At 41.4% G+C, this 15635-nt stretch overlaps 1 protein-coding gene across 1 annotated transcript in view; it reads right to left on the reverse strand.

Moving 5' to 3' along the window:
* The window catches only part of LOC137383031 (glutathione hydrolase 1 proenzyme-like), a 90374-nt gene that overhangs the window by 18360 nt on the left and 56379 nt on the right, over positions 1-15635 (reverse strand). Inside the window, exon 6 of the mRNA XM_068055625.1 lies at positions 13940-14127. Coding sequence (XP_067911726.1) covers positions 13940-14127 — 188 coding nt within the window. The remainder of the gene's footprint in view (positions 1-13939; positions 14128-15635) is intronic.

The raw sequence follows: 15635 nt of genomic DNA on the forward strand, positions 1-15635 counted from the left end.
ATTTGATTTGTCCACATGAAGATTAAAGTCTCCCACAATTGTTACAAGCTCCAATTACTTCTTGCTTAATACTCTGTCCAACTGTATAATTACTGTTAGGGGGATTATAAACCACTCCGACCAGCATTTTCTGAGCCTCGTTGTTCCTAATCTCCCCCCATAGGGTGGAATATTATGCTCTCCCGCATAGCGGGTTTGGAGGTGGGGAGAGCATAAAACTGGTGGAAATGTGGCGGGGGTCACCATCCCACCTCCACCGAAATTTAGTCCAGGGCGGGAAGGCGTGTAAATGGCCTTTTTGCCATGCTGCCAGTTGAGGCCCTTAACTGGGTAATTAACTCCTAATTAAGGGCCTCTTCCTACTGCAGCTGCAATTACCCATGCGGTGGGCAGCCATGTTGTCGCACGGGAAGCACGGCATGAAAAAATGCACGGGCTGTTTCCCAGCTGTGGAAGGGTGGGGGTGGGGGGGTTGGGTGCGGTCCCTGGTTCAAAGGCACTTAGTGCCTAAATGAGGGACCCGGCATCGGGAAGGGGGCCTGCTGAGCACCGAGCCCTGCCCTTGCTGCCGATCCCCTTCCCCCATGACCCCCACCCTGCGAGTCCCCTCCCAACTTGACCTACCTTAAGTCGGGTTCCAGAGCTGCTCCTTGGTGTCTGTTCGCTACAGCTACAGCAGCAGCCACCGTCTCCATGGTGGCACTACAGCTGCTGGCCTCTGATTGGTCAGCAGCTCTGCAAGGCCAGGATTTCCAGCGGTAGGGTCCTAAATTGTACGGAAGGCCCGCCACTGTCCAGTTAAGGGCCTGATTGGCACTAAATTTGGTGGGCCTTCTGTACAAGAGCCAATGCGGGGATCTCAGCGTTGGTTTCCCCTGATGTCGATATCCCCTTGCCAGCATAAAATTCCACCCATACTGATTCTACTTCCTGATCTTCGAGCCAAGATCCTTTCTCACTACTGTCCTCCTTTACTATCAGGGCTACCCCTCCTACTTTTCCGTTCTGTCTCTCTTTTAGAAATGTTGTATACCTTGGAATATTTATTTCCCAAACTTGGTCACCTTGTAACCATGTCTCTGTAATGGCGATTAGATCTAAACCATTTATCTCTATTTGTGACTACAGTTTATCTATATTATTGTGAATGCTTCACACATTCAGATAAAAAGCCATTAATTTTATTTTTTACCAAACTCTGTCCCTACCTGCTTTCTTTACCCAAATCGGAACACTGTTCTATTGTCTCAACTTTTCTCTTTAGATTTCTAAATCTCCCTTTACCTGAACCCTCCACCTTCCTCTTTTAGTTTAAAGCTCTATTCGCAGCCCTAGTTATACTATTCACCAGGACACTGATCGCAGCTCGAGTGGAGACCATCCTTACTCTATCCCCAGTACAGGTGCCAGTGCCCCATGAATGGAAACATTTAGAAAGTCAAAACACAATCCATCAGAGTCAGCATGGTTTATGAAGGGTAAATCGTGTTTGACTAATTTGCTAGAGTTCTTCAAAGATGTAACAAGTAAAGTGGATAATGCCGCACAAAAGGTTAATACACAAGGTAAGATCACATGGGGTTAGGGGCAATTTATTAGTTTGGATAGAGAATTGGCTAACCAACAGAAAACAGAGAGTCGGGATAAATGGGTCCTTTTCTGGTTGGCAAGATGTAACTAGTGGGATACCACAGGGTTCGGTCCTCGGGCCCCAACTACTTACAATCTATATTAATTACTTGGATGCAAGGATAGAAGGTACTATCGTCAAATTTGCAGATGACACTAAAATAGGTGGGATAGTAAGTTACAATAAAGAGGGATCTGGGTGTCCTCATGCATGAATCACAGAAAGCTAGCATGCAGGTGCAGCAGGTAATAAGGAAGGCAAATGGAATTTTGATATTTATTGCTAAAGGAATAGAGTATAAAAGTAGAGAAGTGTTGTTGCAACTGTACAAGCCTTTGGAACTTCCAATCATGGCTGCTGAAAACTAGTTCTATACCCCTGACTATACTTTCCCCTATCACTACCACATTCCTTTTCGCTCCCCCTACTTGAATGGCAACCTGCCCTAAAGTCAGTTTGCCCAATCACTCTGCAGTCCTTGCTCTCATCCACACAGGTAGCAAGCACCTCATACCCATTGGGCAAAGTCAAGGGCTGAGGCTCCTCCATCACTACATGCTGAATCCCCATACCTGCAACCTCCTGTCCCTGCCCATTGATCAACTCTGAAATTCTACTTAATCTGAGGGTTGTGACTGCCTCCTCCACCCTGCAACTCAGACTCCAGCCCAACAACTCTGAGCCAAGGTTGCTCAAGCTGCAGACACTCACCGTAGATATGTTTGCCCAGGACTGCAATGCATTCCACAGATTCCCATATGTTGCAGTCACGGCACACTACCAGCCCTGCCATGTCTATCGACCCATATTTATTTACTAAATTAGTAACTATTTGGATAAAGAAATAGCAAGTTACAATCTCCGAGCTTGCAGACAAAAATAGAACACTCACCAGCTACTGGAGGTTAAACAAAAAGAATAAAAGGCAGCACCTCCTTTCCTATCGTCACCAAATTTCTGACTGTGCACTCAACTCCAAGATCACTTTGTGCTGTAGAAAACACTCTAACCTTTATAGAGAGCTTATACCTCACACCCAAGTTACAACTGCTAAGTCAGTTTTCTGCGACAGTAATTAACACTTATACAAGCAACCATTTTCAGTTAATTGACAGTTAACTGCTGCTGCCAGGCAGTTTCTGTTAACTAGATATCTTAACTAGCTTGTTTTCTTTTGCAGTTTTAAAGTTCTAAGTCAGATTCTAACCGTTAATCTGAAAAGCTGGAACGAGACAGTACATGGAAAGTCCAAATCTGAAATATTGGGATCCTGTGCACTAAGGTATGAATGGAAGAGCGATACTGGGTAGACAGTCATTGGAGCTGTCAAATAGGAGAGAGTTAGGTGAGGTCCTGTGAGAACCATGATATGAAAGTACTTGCATTTATATAGCACCTTTCACAGCCACAGGACAGCCCACAGCACTTTATAGCCAAATAAATACTTTTGAAATGAAGTCATTGTTGCAATGCAAGAAATTATTTTTTTTCAGCATGGGATGTGGGTGTCGCTGGCTAGGCCAGTATTTATTGCCCGTACCTAATTGCCCTTGAACTGAGCGGCTTGCTAGGCCATTTCAGAGGGCATTTAAGAGTCAATGACATTGCTGTGAGTCTGGAGTCACATGTAGGCCAGACCAGGTAAGGACAGCAGATTTCCTTCCCTAAAGGGCATTAGTGAACCAACAATCAAAATGGTTTCAAGGTCACCATTAGACTAGCTTTTTAATTCCAGATTTATTATTGAATTCAAATTTTATCATCTCCCGTGGTGGGATTTGAACCATGTCTCCAGTTCACGTAACATTCGAAACAAAACTGATGAATTGAGAGCACAAATAAAAATAAATAAGTATGATCTGATAGCCATTACAGAGACATGGCAGCAGGATGACATAGATTGGTGCCTGGATATTGAAGGGTACATGGCATTTAGGAAGGACAGGAAGCTAGGAAAAGGTGGAGGGGTAGCTCTGTTAATTAATGATGGTATTAGTGAATAGAGAGGGATGACCTAAGTTCAGGAGACCAGGATGTAGTTTGGGTCGAGATGAGAAATCATAAAGGCAAGAAGTCACTTGTGGGAGTGGCATACAGGCCACCTAACATTAACCACACTGTAGGACGGAGTATAAAGGAATAAATAATGGCAGCTTGTCAGAAAGGTACAGCGATAATTATGGGAGATTTTAACCTACATATAGACTGAAAAAATCAGATAGGCAGAGGTAGCCTAGATGAGGAGTACATAGAATGTTTTCGGGATAATTTCTTGGAACAATACATTCTGGAGCCAACCAGAGAGCAGGCTGTACTAGACCTGGCATTGTGCAACGAGATAGGATTAATTAATGACTTCATAGTTAAGGTGCCCCTAGGTAGCAGCGATCATAATATGATTGAATTTTACATTCAGTTTGAGGAAGAGAAGAGTGGATCCAAGGCTAGTATTTTAAACTTAAATAAGGGCAAATATGAGGGCATGAAAGCAGAGCTAGCGAACGTGAACTGGCAAATCAGGTTAAGGGATAGGTCAAGAGAGATGCAGTGGCAGACATTTAAGGGTATATTTCAGAATACACAGAATAGATACATTTCAACAAGAAAGAAAAATTCCAACGTTGGGACCCACCATCCGTGGTTAACGAAAACAGTTAAAGATAGTATCAAACTTAAAGAAAAAGCATATAATTGCGTAAAGATGGGAGGCAGGTTAGAAGATTGGACAGAATATAAAAAACAGCAAAGAATGACTAAAAGATTGATAAGGAAGGTAAAATTAGAGTACGAGAGAAAGCTAGCTAGAAATATAAAGACAGATAGTAAGAGTTTCCGTAGATATTTAAAGAAGAAAAAGCAAAGTGAGTGTTGGTCCTATAGAAAGTGAATCTGGGGAATTAATAATGGATAATAAGGAAATGGCAGATGAATTGAACAGATATTTTGCATTGGTCTTCACTATTGAGGATACAAGTAACATCCCAGTATTCGCTGAAAATCAGGAAATGGAAGGGTGGGAGGAACTCAAGAAAATTACAATCACCAGGGAAGTGTTACTGAACAAATTGTTGGAGCTGCGGGCTGACAAGTCCCCAGGTCCTGATGGACTTCATTATAGGGTGTTAAAAGAAGTGGCCAGTGAGATAGCTGATGCGTTAGTTTTAATTTTCCAAAATTCCCTAGCTTCAGGAAGGTTCTGTTAGATTGGAAAATAGTGAATGTAACTCCTTTATTCAAAAAGGGAGGGAGACAGAAAGCAGGAAACTACAGGTCAGTTAGCCTAACATCTGTTATAGGGAAAATGTTAGAAGCTAATATTAAAAACGTTATAGCAGGGCACTTAGAAAAATTCAAGGTAATCAGGCAGAGTCAACATGGCTTTGTGAAAGGGAAATAATGTTTAACCAATTTATTGGAGTTCTTTGAAGAAGTAACATGTGCTGTGGATAAAGGTAAACTGGTGGATGTACAGTACTTAGATTTCCAGAAGGCATTTGATAAGGTGTTACATCAAAGATATTGTGGAAAATAAAAGCTCATGGTGTAGGGGGTAACATTTTGACGTGGATAGCAGATTGGCTAGCTAACAGGAAACAAAGATTAGGCATAAATGCGTCATTTTCTGTTTGGCAAGATGTAAAGAGTGGTGTGCCACAGGGATCAGTGCTGGGACCTCAACTTTTTTACAATTTATATAAATGACTTAGATGAAGGGACCGAAGGTATCGTTGCTAAATTTGCTGATGACACAAAGATAGGTATTAAAGTAACTTGTGAAGTGGACTACAAGCGATATAGATAGGTTAATTGAATGGGAAAAGATCAGGCAAATGGAGTATAACGTGGAAAAGTATGAAATTGTCCACTTTGGCAGGAAGAATAAAAAAGAAGCATATTATCTAAATGGTGATAGATTGCAGAGCTCTGAAATGCAGAGGGATAGGGTGGCCTAGTGCATGACGCGCGAAAGGTTAGTATGTAGGTACAGCACATAATTAGGAAAGCTAATAGAATGTTATTGTTTATTGCAAGGGGAATTGAATACAAAAGTAGGGAGGTTGTGTTTCATCTACACAGGGCATTGGTGAGACCAGATATACTGTATACAGTACTGGTCTCCTTATTTAAGGAAGGATGTAAATGCTTTGGAAGCAGTACAGAGAAGGTTTACTAGACTAATACCTGGAATGGGTGGGTTGTCTTATGAGGAAAGATTGGACAGGCTGGGCTTGTATCCGCTGGAATTTAGAAGAGTAAGAGGCGATTTGATTGAACATATAAGATCCTGAGGGGTCTTGACAGGGTGGATGTGGAAAAGATCCCCTTGTGGGAGAATCTAGAACTAGGGGTCACTGTTTAAAAATAAGGGGTCGCCCATTTAAGACAGAGATGAGGAGAAATTTTTTCTCTCAGAGGGTCGTGAGTCTTTGGAATTCTCTTCCTCAAAAGGCAGTGGAAGCAGAGTCTTTGAACATTTTTAAGGCAGAGGTAGATAGATTCTTGATAAGCAAGGGGGTGAAAGGTTATTGGGGGTAGGTGGAACTGTGGAGTAATCAGTTGAGCCACGAACTTATTGAATGGTGGAGCAGGCTCAAAGGGCCAAGTGGCCAATTCCTGCTCCTAATTCGTATGTTTGTATGTTAGCCTAGGCCTCTGGATTATTAGTCCAGTGACATTACCACTACGCTACTGCCTCCCTGTAAAGCAAGGTTGTGGTGACTGACAAGTGTAAGGAGTCTTTACATTTCTCTTTCCTTCATTATCACAATCACGAAATACGTACATATGAATTATAAATATGAAAATATGAAGTAAACCCATAATGGACACTTTCCTGTAAAACAAAATGAACTTGAGAGGTCAGATGACCTTTTCTTTCCTGCCAATACACATGGAACTGCAGCAACCCCAAGTTAATTTTCATGTCTGGACAAAGCTTGGCGAAGTCATTAAAATGCCAATGACCTTTCTGGACCTATCTTTGAGAAGTCATTAAAATGCAAATGACCCTTTCTGTGATAATGGCTGCATTTCTCCAACTAATTAAAAAAAACTGGGCTTACAATACTGCTGCAAAAACTTTGACAACAAACTTGAAATCCAGAGAATGGGTGTGATAAGCTCTATTTTATCAAGATGGTATGTGGATGTGATATCCAGACTCCATTGTAAGACAATGGCCTAACCATCAGTAAGAATTGATGAAGACAGTACAAAGAGATGCTCTGTCACATGGCAAAAACAAATAAAGAATATTCTGGGCAGACAGAGGTAGAAACATCTATGCCAATGAAGAGAAAAGACTCTGCCTAAGAGACCACCAGCTTCAAGCCACATGTAGGCAGAGACTCAAGTTGACCCTGTGTGGAACCTGAGGTGAGCCACCCTCAGACAAGGGTGTGGGTTTGCCTGGTCAGTATGTTTCTCACACTAACTGTTCCTTAGGAATGTGTCATGTCTGGGTGATGAGATAAGAAGAATGTTGTTGAAGCGTAATGTCTCTTTCTGTTATTGCGCTGTACCAGCTGCAAGGCCAATGGTGAGATAGATATGTAAACGAAGGATTGAAAATTACTGTATCTTATTCGTTTAGAGCAAAAACTGAATTGTAATATTATTGGTGCTTTAGAATGCAAATTAAGGATCGAACTATTGTTGTAAGATTATTGGTTGCAGAATAGTATAATTGCCATTGTTTTACTGAAATTCTTCAGAACATCGCACTGAATCTCAATGTGAGCTCTACTGTGTTTGTTCTCCTTGTGCACAAGTTAATAAAAGTCAGTTGCGAGTACTCCCCGTGCCAAGTCTGATTATTCCACCACAGTTTCTTGGAGGTCCCACCGAGATGACGAACCCCCGGAGAGCTAACACGGGAAAATAGCATGGTGCCTCGCGGGTCAACAGCTCGATGACCGCGGCTGCCTGATTTCGGCATTACGAGGTTTTGACCAAGGAAACACACACGCTCACCTGTGTTGCACTACTGGGGTAAGTCAGAAGAGTTTGAGGGAGGGTCGAGTCCCCCTCGGGGTTCGAGGCCCCGTCCTGACATCAGAAGTTGAGGGAGGTTAGAGTCCCCCTCGGGGTTAGAGTCCCCAAAAGTTGAGGGAGGTTAGAGTCCCCCTCAGAGGGTGGTTAGTGTCCCCCTCGGGGTTAGAGTCCCCGTCCGGATCCGGAAAAGTTTGAGGGTGGTTAGAGGCCCCCTTGGAGGGTGGTTAGAGGCCCCCTCAGGGTTAGAGGCCCCGTCAGAACCAGGTCGACGAGATTGGTAGGTAATTTGGAAGCCGGCCGGCAAGGTAAAGTCTGATTAGCTTTTGTTGTAATTATGGGAAATTCGTTAACAAAGGGGACTGGGGTCCCCCCCAAGAGAACACCTAATGCATATATGTACATACATTATGGGCCTGAAAGCATTCTATATGTCCCGAGATGGGTGAAATGGACGCAGGGTAGGGAAAAGATGTTCCCGCCCGACGGTACCTTTAATAAGGACCGAATTGAGAGTTTGGGATGCGTTTTGGGGGAGATAGAGAAAAGTGGCAAAAAGAACATAAGTTGGTCTGCTTATCTCAACTGGCAGAGGGAAATGCAGAAGCGCTTAGATGAGTCGTGGAGGAAGAGTCAGGAAATTGCACGAAAGTCTGAGGAAGTGAGACAGGCACCCAAAGCCAGGATCCTGGTCGCGCAAACACAAAAGGGGCCGGCTCCTAAGAAGTCTGAACCTCCTGTTGAGCAGGAGGAGGAAATTTCAAGTGAGTAAAAACAAGTTACTGTGTCTTTTGATTCGAATGTGTGAATGTTGGAAGCTTCCATGAATGTGGGATGTGCAGCTTGTGTTCTGTAGAACCGACTGTCGTTAACTCTTTGTTGTCTGGCCTTAATGATGAAGGAATGAGTCTGTTACTTTTTCTATTTTTACACGTGTATATTTTGTGGGAACCAATTTTGGTTGTGAATTAGTTGAAACTTGACATCGGGACAGGGAATTTGACAGAGATTTTGGTATTTTGAATTCATAACCCATTACAGGAATCAATTTTCTAAGTTGTTTGGAATTGAATGAGTGTGAAAAGTGATTGTTGAGTGTATTCATTTCAATTTAAGATTGTGCACCCAGGAATGGGATATAAAATTGAATTATATTTTAAGTTAAAATTTTATTTTGATTTTAAAAGTTGGTTTTGCAACTGTGAAAAGGCAATGAACAATTTTGTAAGAGATAAGCTTCAGCCTTGAAGGTCTGAAGAGGTTTGGCAGTAATCCAATTTGAAGTTTAAAACACTTCTTTAATTGGAGTTCCAGTTTAAAATTTGTTCTAGTTTTTTTTTGGAGTTTAAATTAAAGACATGTTTTACTGACTGTTTTAAGTAGCAAATGTCAGGAATTGGATATTGGTTTAAGGAAGAGAAGGATAAACAAAGGAGATATAGGAAAGATTCTGTCTGTTTAAAGTTTGTGTAAGGAGTTGGTGTTAAATCTTTTGTGTTAAGAATGTTAAGTAACTTTTTCTTTAGTTTTTGGTTTTATTACAGGCATTTGAAAAGGCGCCTGAAGAAAGAACAAGAAAAATCACGTAATTTATATAGCTTTTTTTTAAAAAAGCACGTGCTATTCTGTTCTGTGTGTAGTTAATAAGTATTATAAGTTAATAAATCTGAGTTAAGTTTATACGATTAAGGTTAATTGACCTGTTAAGTTGAAAAAAAAACCTGGAAATTTCATTTATGACCACAATGAACTTTCAAGTTTAGCATGTCAAGTTTTAGGGGAGTTTTAAGTTCCGGACATAAGACTCACTCATATTACATTGGCAGTTTTGATTTTTAAATATTTATTGCAGTGAATTGGAATTTGGAATCATCTTTGTTATAAAAAATAAAAAATCCTTGGATTAGAAACCTCTTACAAAAGATGCTAAAAAATTTGGAAACAATTGGAGTTTAATCTAAAATGCTGTCTTTCCTGATGGAGATGCTTTCCTTTGAAGTTGATAATGTTACAAATGATTTTGTTGTTTTCCAACCCTAAGGATACCAAAAGGATTGAGAAAAAAATAGATTAAAATGGAGTGTAGTTCCTTTCGATCAGAGAAGAAAAGGTTTTGTAAAGTGACGCAGCTGAGAAGATTTTGCTCCGCCCCCTTGGAGACCAAAAAAACCCTGCCGCAGCTACTGTTTTTCCATTTAATCCACCACACAATTTTGCATTGCTGAGAGTAAAATTTATATATAATGGACATTATTAAATCTTAAATTTCTAAATTGACAGATAGAATTGGACAAATTAACCCATTGGGCTCAGAGGCAGAGCCACAATGGATTCTTTGTGTTTTTTTAAAGCAGGTGACGGCAGGTTCCAAGGCCACATGAGAACTGATGCCCAACAAGAGATCCAGCAGCTTTAAGAATTTAAAAACTTAATTGCAGACATCAAATGTCACAGCATCTTTATCAATGAGACAATTGACCTACTGGAGGAGCTCCTTCAACTCCTTTGGAAGGTTGGAGTGAAAGTTAACCCGGAAAAGGCACAGATATTGAAAGAAAAGGTTTATTATTTGAGAATAGTGATAACACGGGGAAAGCGTGAGACAGAGCAGATGCAAGTACAGACAATCCTCAAACTTCCAACTCCCCCTACCACAAGATACCAAGGCTCTGAGATCATTTTTGGGCCTTGTTGGGTATCGCAGGAACCTTACTGATGGATTTGACTTAAAGCCAGCCCCTTTATATAATATCCTGCAAAGAACTTCTATGTGCCTGGCGGACAATTTAATCTGCTGAGTATTTCCAGCATTTCTTGTTTTTGTTTCGGATTTTCAGCATCTGCAGTATTTTATTTTAGTGGACAATTTAATCTACCAGGTGTGTCAGATTTTGACAGCAAAGGCCCTCCAGGGACCTTTTGTGTCAAAATCATTGGGGGGTGTACAAGGGAAGGAGCCAACAATCAAACCAGCACTCAAAATTTATTAAACGACAACAAGCTCCAGTCACCACGGTTAACCCCACATCCGAATTACTAACGAGTCAGGTTACGACCCAGCAGCCACAAGTGACTGGTCTCCCTTGCCCTGCCTTGACTACAGGACCAGAAAATGGACTTGCAATAATAAAAAGTAATAAAATTGTATATGATAATATGAAGCTTGAGTTGGTACCGGTAATATTGATTTTCTCAGATATCCAGCTACCTGACTGGTGCCCTGAGAAGACCCAAGAGTATTACTGCAACAATTGTTGAGACAGGAATTTGGTAATGAGAAAATAATAAAGGGAAAGAAACGTAAACGTAGTTTAGTGAATGACACAGCCACAGTCCCTAATACAGGAACTTCAATTGTCAATACTATAGATTTGGAAAATGTGGACCAGAAGGTTAGAACTCTCAGCCAGCTAGTAAAAGATATTTTGAAAAAGAAACAAAAGGCACAGAAGTGGTGTTGCTGAAGTAGGTCAGGATCTGTCAAAAACAGTGACAGGACTGGTGAGAGTACGGGAAGGTCATGCTCATACTATTAATGATATCATAGAAAAGGTAAAGGAGGTCCACGACATTTCAAATAATGACAGTGTTTGTAGTACAAATGGTCCGTGGATGTTAGAACAAACGAAGGAAAATTGGAGGCAAATTGATGCAGGACAGGTACCAGTTTGGATCAATGACACCCAGTTGGAGGACTTAGCTAGTCACACAAATGATAAAATTATCAGGTGCCAACTCAGAAAACTTAAGGTATAGAAAGGTCAGGAATGTGTAAATACAGGATCTATGAGTATTGGAGTAGTATTGGGAATACCTGTAATTCTGAGAGATAAGTTAGGGATGCAATTACATGAAGCAGAAAATATAGGGGTAATAGGGGAAAAGATTATATAAAATACTATGATATTTTACCCTACGTTATGGAAATTGGAAAAGAGGTAGTTGGAACAACATTGTTTGAGTGTAGTCTGGAAAACCAGGTGGTCATACTATATATAAAACGGCAGAATCAAAATGTGGGTTAAATTGCAGCATGGAGACTAGGAAAGCATTGTCAGGGCTAACCCATGTGGCCTATATGGGAAAGGGGAGATAATGCTTAACTACCATGGCGAAGGAGTACCAGTATGGATATAACCGGACTTGTCCGGTGAACAACAGTACGTTTTGTTTCAACTCACAAATACCAACCACAGTGGGGAAGATGGAGTTGGTAGACATACAAAAACGAAAGACAGAAAGTATTAAGGAGGATTTGACAAATTACCTCCGGGAATATAAATATACTATTCAGCCATTGCCCACACGCTTGGGTAAAGAGAGACAGCAGCTAGAAGCCATTGCTGTAGTGTACTACAATCTGGAACAACAGTTGAAGAAGCTACAAGATGAGATTGATGAGATAAATGATTCAACCTGGTGGGAGGACTTATGGAACTGGGGGTCAAATGTGCAGATGCACCCCTGGTTTAGAGTTATCTCCCATGTCCTGATAGTGGTTTTGGGTATCATGGTGTTATATGTGACAAACTTAATTTGGAAACTTAAGAAATTAATTAGGCGATGTGAGAGGATGTATGAATACAGGATGGACAGCTACCTTAAAGACAATCAGTGTTCAAACTTGCTCTATAAATGATAGACAATTAGTTATGCCACACAAGGGTGATTGTATAACCTATTCGTATTTACTTAAAATGAATTAATGAATGATCAACATGCTCTAAGAATGAAATTGCGGCTGTATTATGTTCGCACAATTGATTATGTAATGGTGATGATACAAATGCCTAAATGTATGGGATACAACTATGTGCTGCTATTACTGTAGCCAAGTTACTGTTACGTGAATATGTGCCGAGGTTTGGAATCCCCAAAATCATATCTAGCGACAATGGCCCTTGACTTCTTGCTGGCGGCACAAGGTGGGGTCTGTGCAGCTCATCCTGTACGTTGTCATCCAACTCTTCCTCTGTTGCATCTGCTCCATTTGCCGGTCACAAAATCTCCAGGGTCCTGGTGACAGTCCAACAACCCTCTCCTCCCTCTCCTCAGGGACCAGGACCCCACTAAGGATGAAGCCCAGCGGCTAACAGACATAGAACTTGAGTGAGGACTGGGGATTGTCCTTTCAGGAGAAAAGGGGATAAGTGTGGAACCTGAGGTGAGCCACCCTCGGACAAGGGTGTGGGTTTGCCTGGTCAGTATGCTTCTCACACTAACTGTTCCTTAGGAATGTGTCATGTCTGGGTGATGAGATAAGAAGAGCGTTGTTGAAGCATAATGTCTCTTTCTATTATTGCGCTGCACCAGCTGCAAGGCCAATGGTGAGATAGATATGTAAACGAAGGATTGAAAATTACTGTATCTTATTCGTTTAGAGCAAAAACTGAATTGTAATATTATTGGTGCTTCAGAATGCAAATTAAGGATTGAACTATTGTTGTAAGATTATTGGTTGCAGAATAGTATAATTGCCATTGTTTTACTGAAATTCTTCAGAACATCGCACTGAATCTCAATGTGAGCTCTACGTGTTTGTTCTCCTTGTGCACAAGTTAATAAAAGTCGGTTGCGAGTACTCCCCGTGCCAAATCTTATTATTCCACAAGACCTGAACTCTCCACTTGAGGAACTGCACCAGGGCTTAGCATTGAACCTTGACTGGAGTATAACAAGAAAAATCTGCTACTGCAAACATAAAACAACAGTGAATCCGTCCTCCTAAATCTCCAGAGCTTTCCTTCAGTGGACAAAAAAAGGATTACAGGCCTACGTCATTTCAAGTCTTCACCCTGGGGAAAAGCAAGTATAACAGAGAACTCTTAAAATCATAAGACCTAAATGCAGGATACTTTTATAATCACAATCTTGTCTTGAGTGTGTGTAATATCTTTATGCATGTGAGGATGGATGCAGTTGCATATATTTGGGTGCTGAACAATAAACATTTATCTTTCTTTTCAAACTTACGAGGAAACTTGTCATTTGTCGGTTTCCGGGGTAAAAACACTTTTTTTCAAACACGCTGTTTTCAGTCAATCAAGAGGTGGAAAAGGGGGAGACACCCCTATCATCTCACACCCGTCTGTAACATCATTATCCTGTGAGGTTACTTCCCTGCTCCACATTGCCCCCTCCCTGCACTGCACCTCCTGTTTGTTTGATAGGAGATGTGGAAAAGTTTACATACCTGCCATTCCCCCCACAACCCTCTCACACTCAACCAAAGGATGACCAAGAAGAAATATTAAGGGAAAGAAGCGAAGGGAAACATTATAATCATGAATGAATATCTTAAGGCTGGAAAGCTCTTACTAGAAGTTAATGGTGCTGGTTACTGACACTGCACTGCCATCCTCTGCTACCAGGGACAAGTGGACAGTCCCGTGATTATCAGGAGTGTAGAAATCAGGCTCGTAGTATCTTACAGGATGCGTCGTATTGTCTGTGATTTTACTCCAAAGCCGTGCTGCAAAATAGTTTGAGGTCATATTGGAAATGAGCTGTTAATGAAAGAGATCAAAAGAATAAAATGATTAGAATGGTGCAGTGCATTAAATATTGACCTTTCACCTCTGAGATCAGGATTAGAATGCAGCCCAGACTGAATGAATGAAAGTCCCTCTATCTGCTGACAATTAAAGTCCTTCATGAAATGAGTTTGCACAGTCTCAGCCTAAAGTGCAAAAGTGCACAAGTCAACACTAAATTATCAGTCTCATTCAGAGGGAGCAGGATGGTGTTGCATTATTGCTTTTAAGTAGCAATAATGTATCAAACAATCTTAAGCTAATTGGCTATAAAACTGGGTTCTTTATTATAAAGTAACACATTTACAAGAGAACTCAATCATGTACATGTGACTAGGTGTCTTGCACAACTCCATCCAACTGATCACATGCTGGATGACATCACTTCCTGTGATGATATGTGGAGTGCTGACATTGTTAAAGTGATATCACAACAGATGGCTGGTGTAGGAAATGGAGGAGCTCCAGCAATTGGCACACAAAACTCAGAAACTCAGAGGCTTACCAGGATGTTGCCTGGTCTGGAGGGCATTAGCTATGAGGAGAGGTTGGAAAAACTCGGATTGTTTTCACTGGAACGACGGAGGTGGAGGGGGCGACATGATAGAGGTTTACAAAGTTATGAGCGGCATGGACAGAGTGGATAGTCAGAAGCTTTTTCCCAGGGTGGAAGAGTCAGTTACTAGGGGACATGGGTTTAAGGTGCGAGGGGCAAAGTTTAGAGGGGATGTGCGAGGCAAGTTTTTTACACAAGGGGTGGTGAGTGCCTGGAACTTGCTGCCAGGGGAGGTAGTGGAAGCAGATACGATAGCGACGTTTAAGAGACATCTTGACAAATATATGAATAGGAAGGGAATAGAGGGATATGGGCCCCGGAAGTGCAGAAGGTGTTAGTTTAGGCAGGCATCAAGATCGGCGCAGGCTTGGAGGGCCGAATGGCCTGTTCCTGTGCTGTACTGTTCTTTGTTCTTTGTTCTATTTCATAGAATCATCATGGAATCATAGAGAGTCTGATTCTATGATTCATTCCTACCATACAGCACAGAACAAGGCCTTTCAGTCCATTGTGCCAGTGCTGGATGTTTGAAAGAGCTATCCAATTAGACCCACACCCCTGCTCTTTCCCCATAGCCCTGTAAATTTCCCTTTGTCAAGTATCTATCCAATTCTCTTTTGAAAGTGTTATGATCTGGGCGGGAGGAGTGGACTGTCTTTTCTAGTTCCACTTCTTCACAGGTCACAACATATATTATTTTTAAATGTTTCCCAGTTACCAATGCAGCCATTCTTTATCCCAGAATAAAATACACCAACCAGCTTGCATTAATAAACAACAAAATTATCAGTTCATTATAAAACAAGACTTAACCAGTAATGAAGCAAAGCATAAGCACACAGAGTGAAACATGAAAGTTCTCTTTTTAAATTATCCCCCGCCCCCCCCCACACACACACACACACTGAAAAATTACAGAAATTTT

The sequence above is a fragment of the Heterodontus francisci genome, chromosome 23, assembly GCF_036365525.1.
Source record: "Heterodontus francisci isolate sHetFra1 chromosome 23, sHetFra1.hap1, whole genome shotgun sequence".
NCBI lineage: Eukaryota > Metazoa > Chordata > Chondrichthyes > Heterodontiformes > Heterodontidae > Heterodontus > Heterodontus francisci.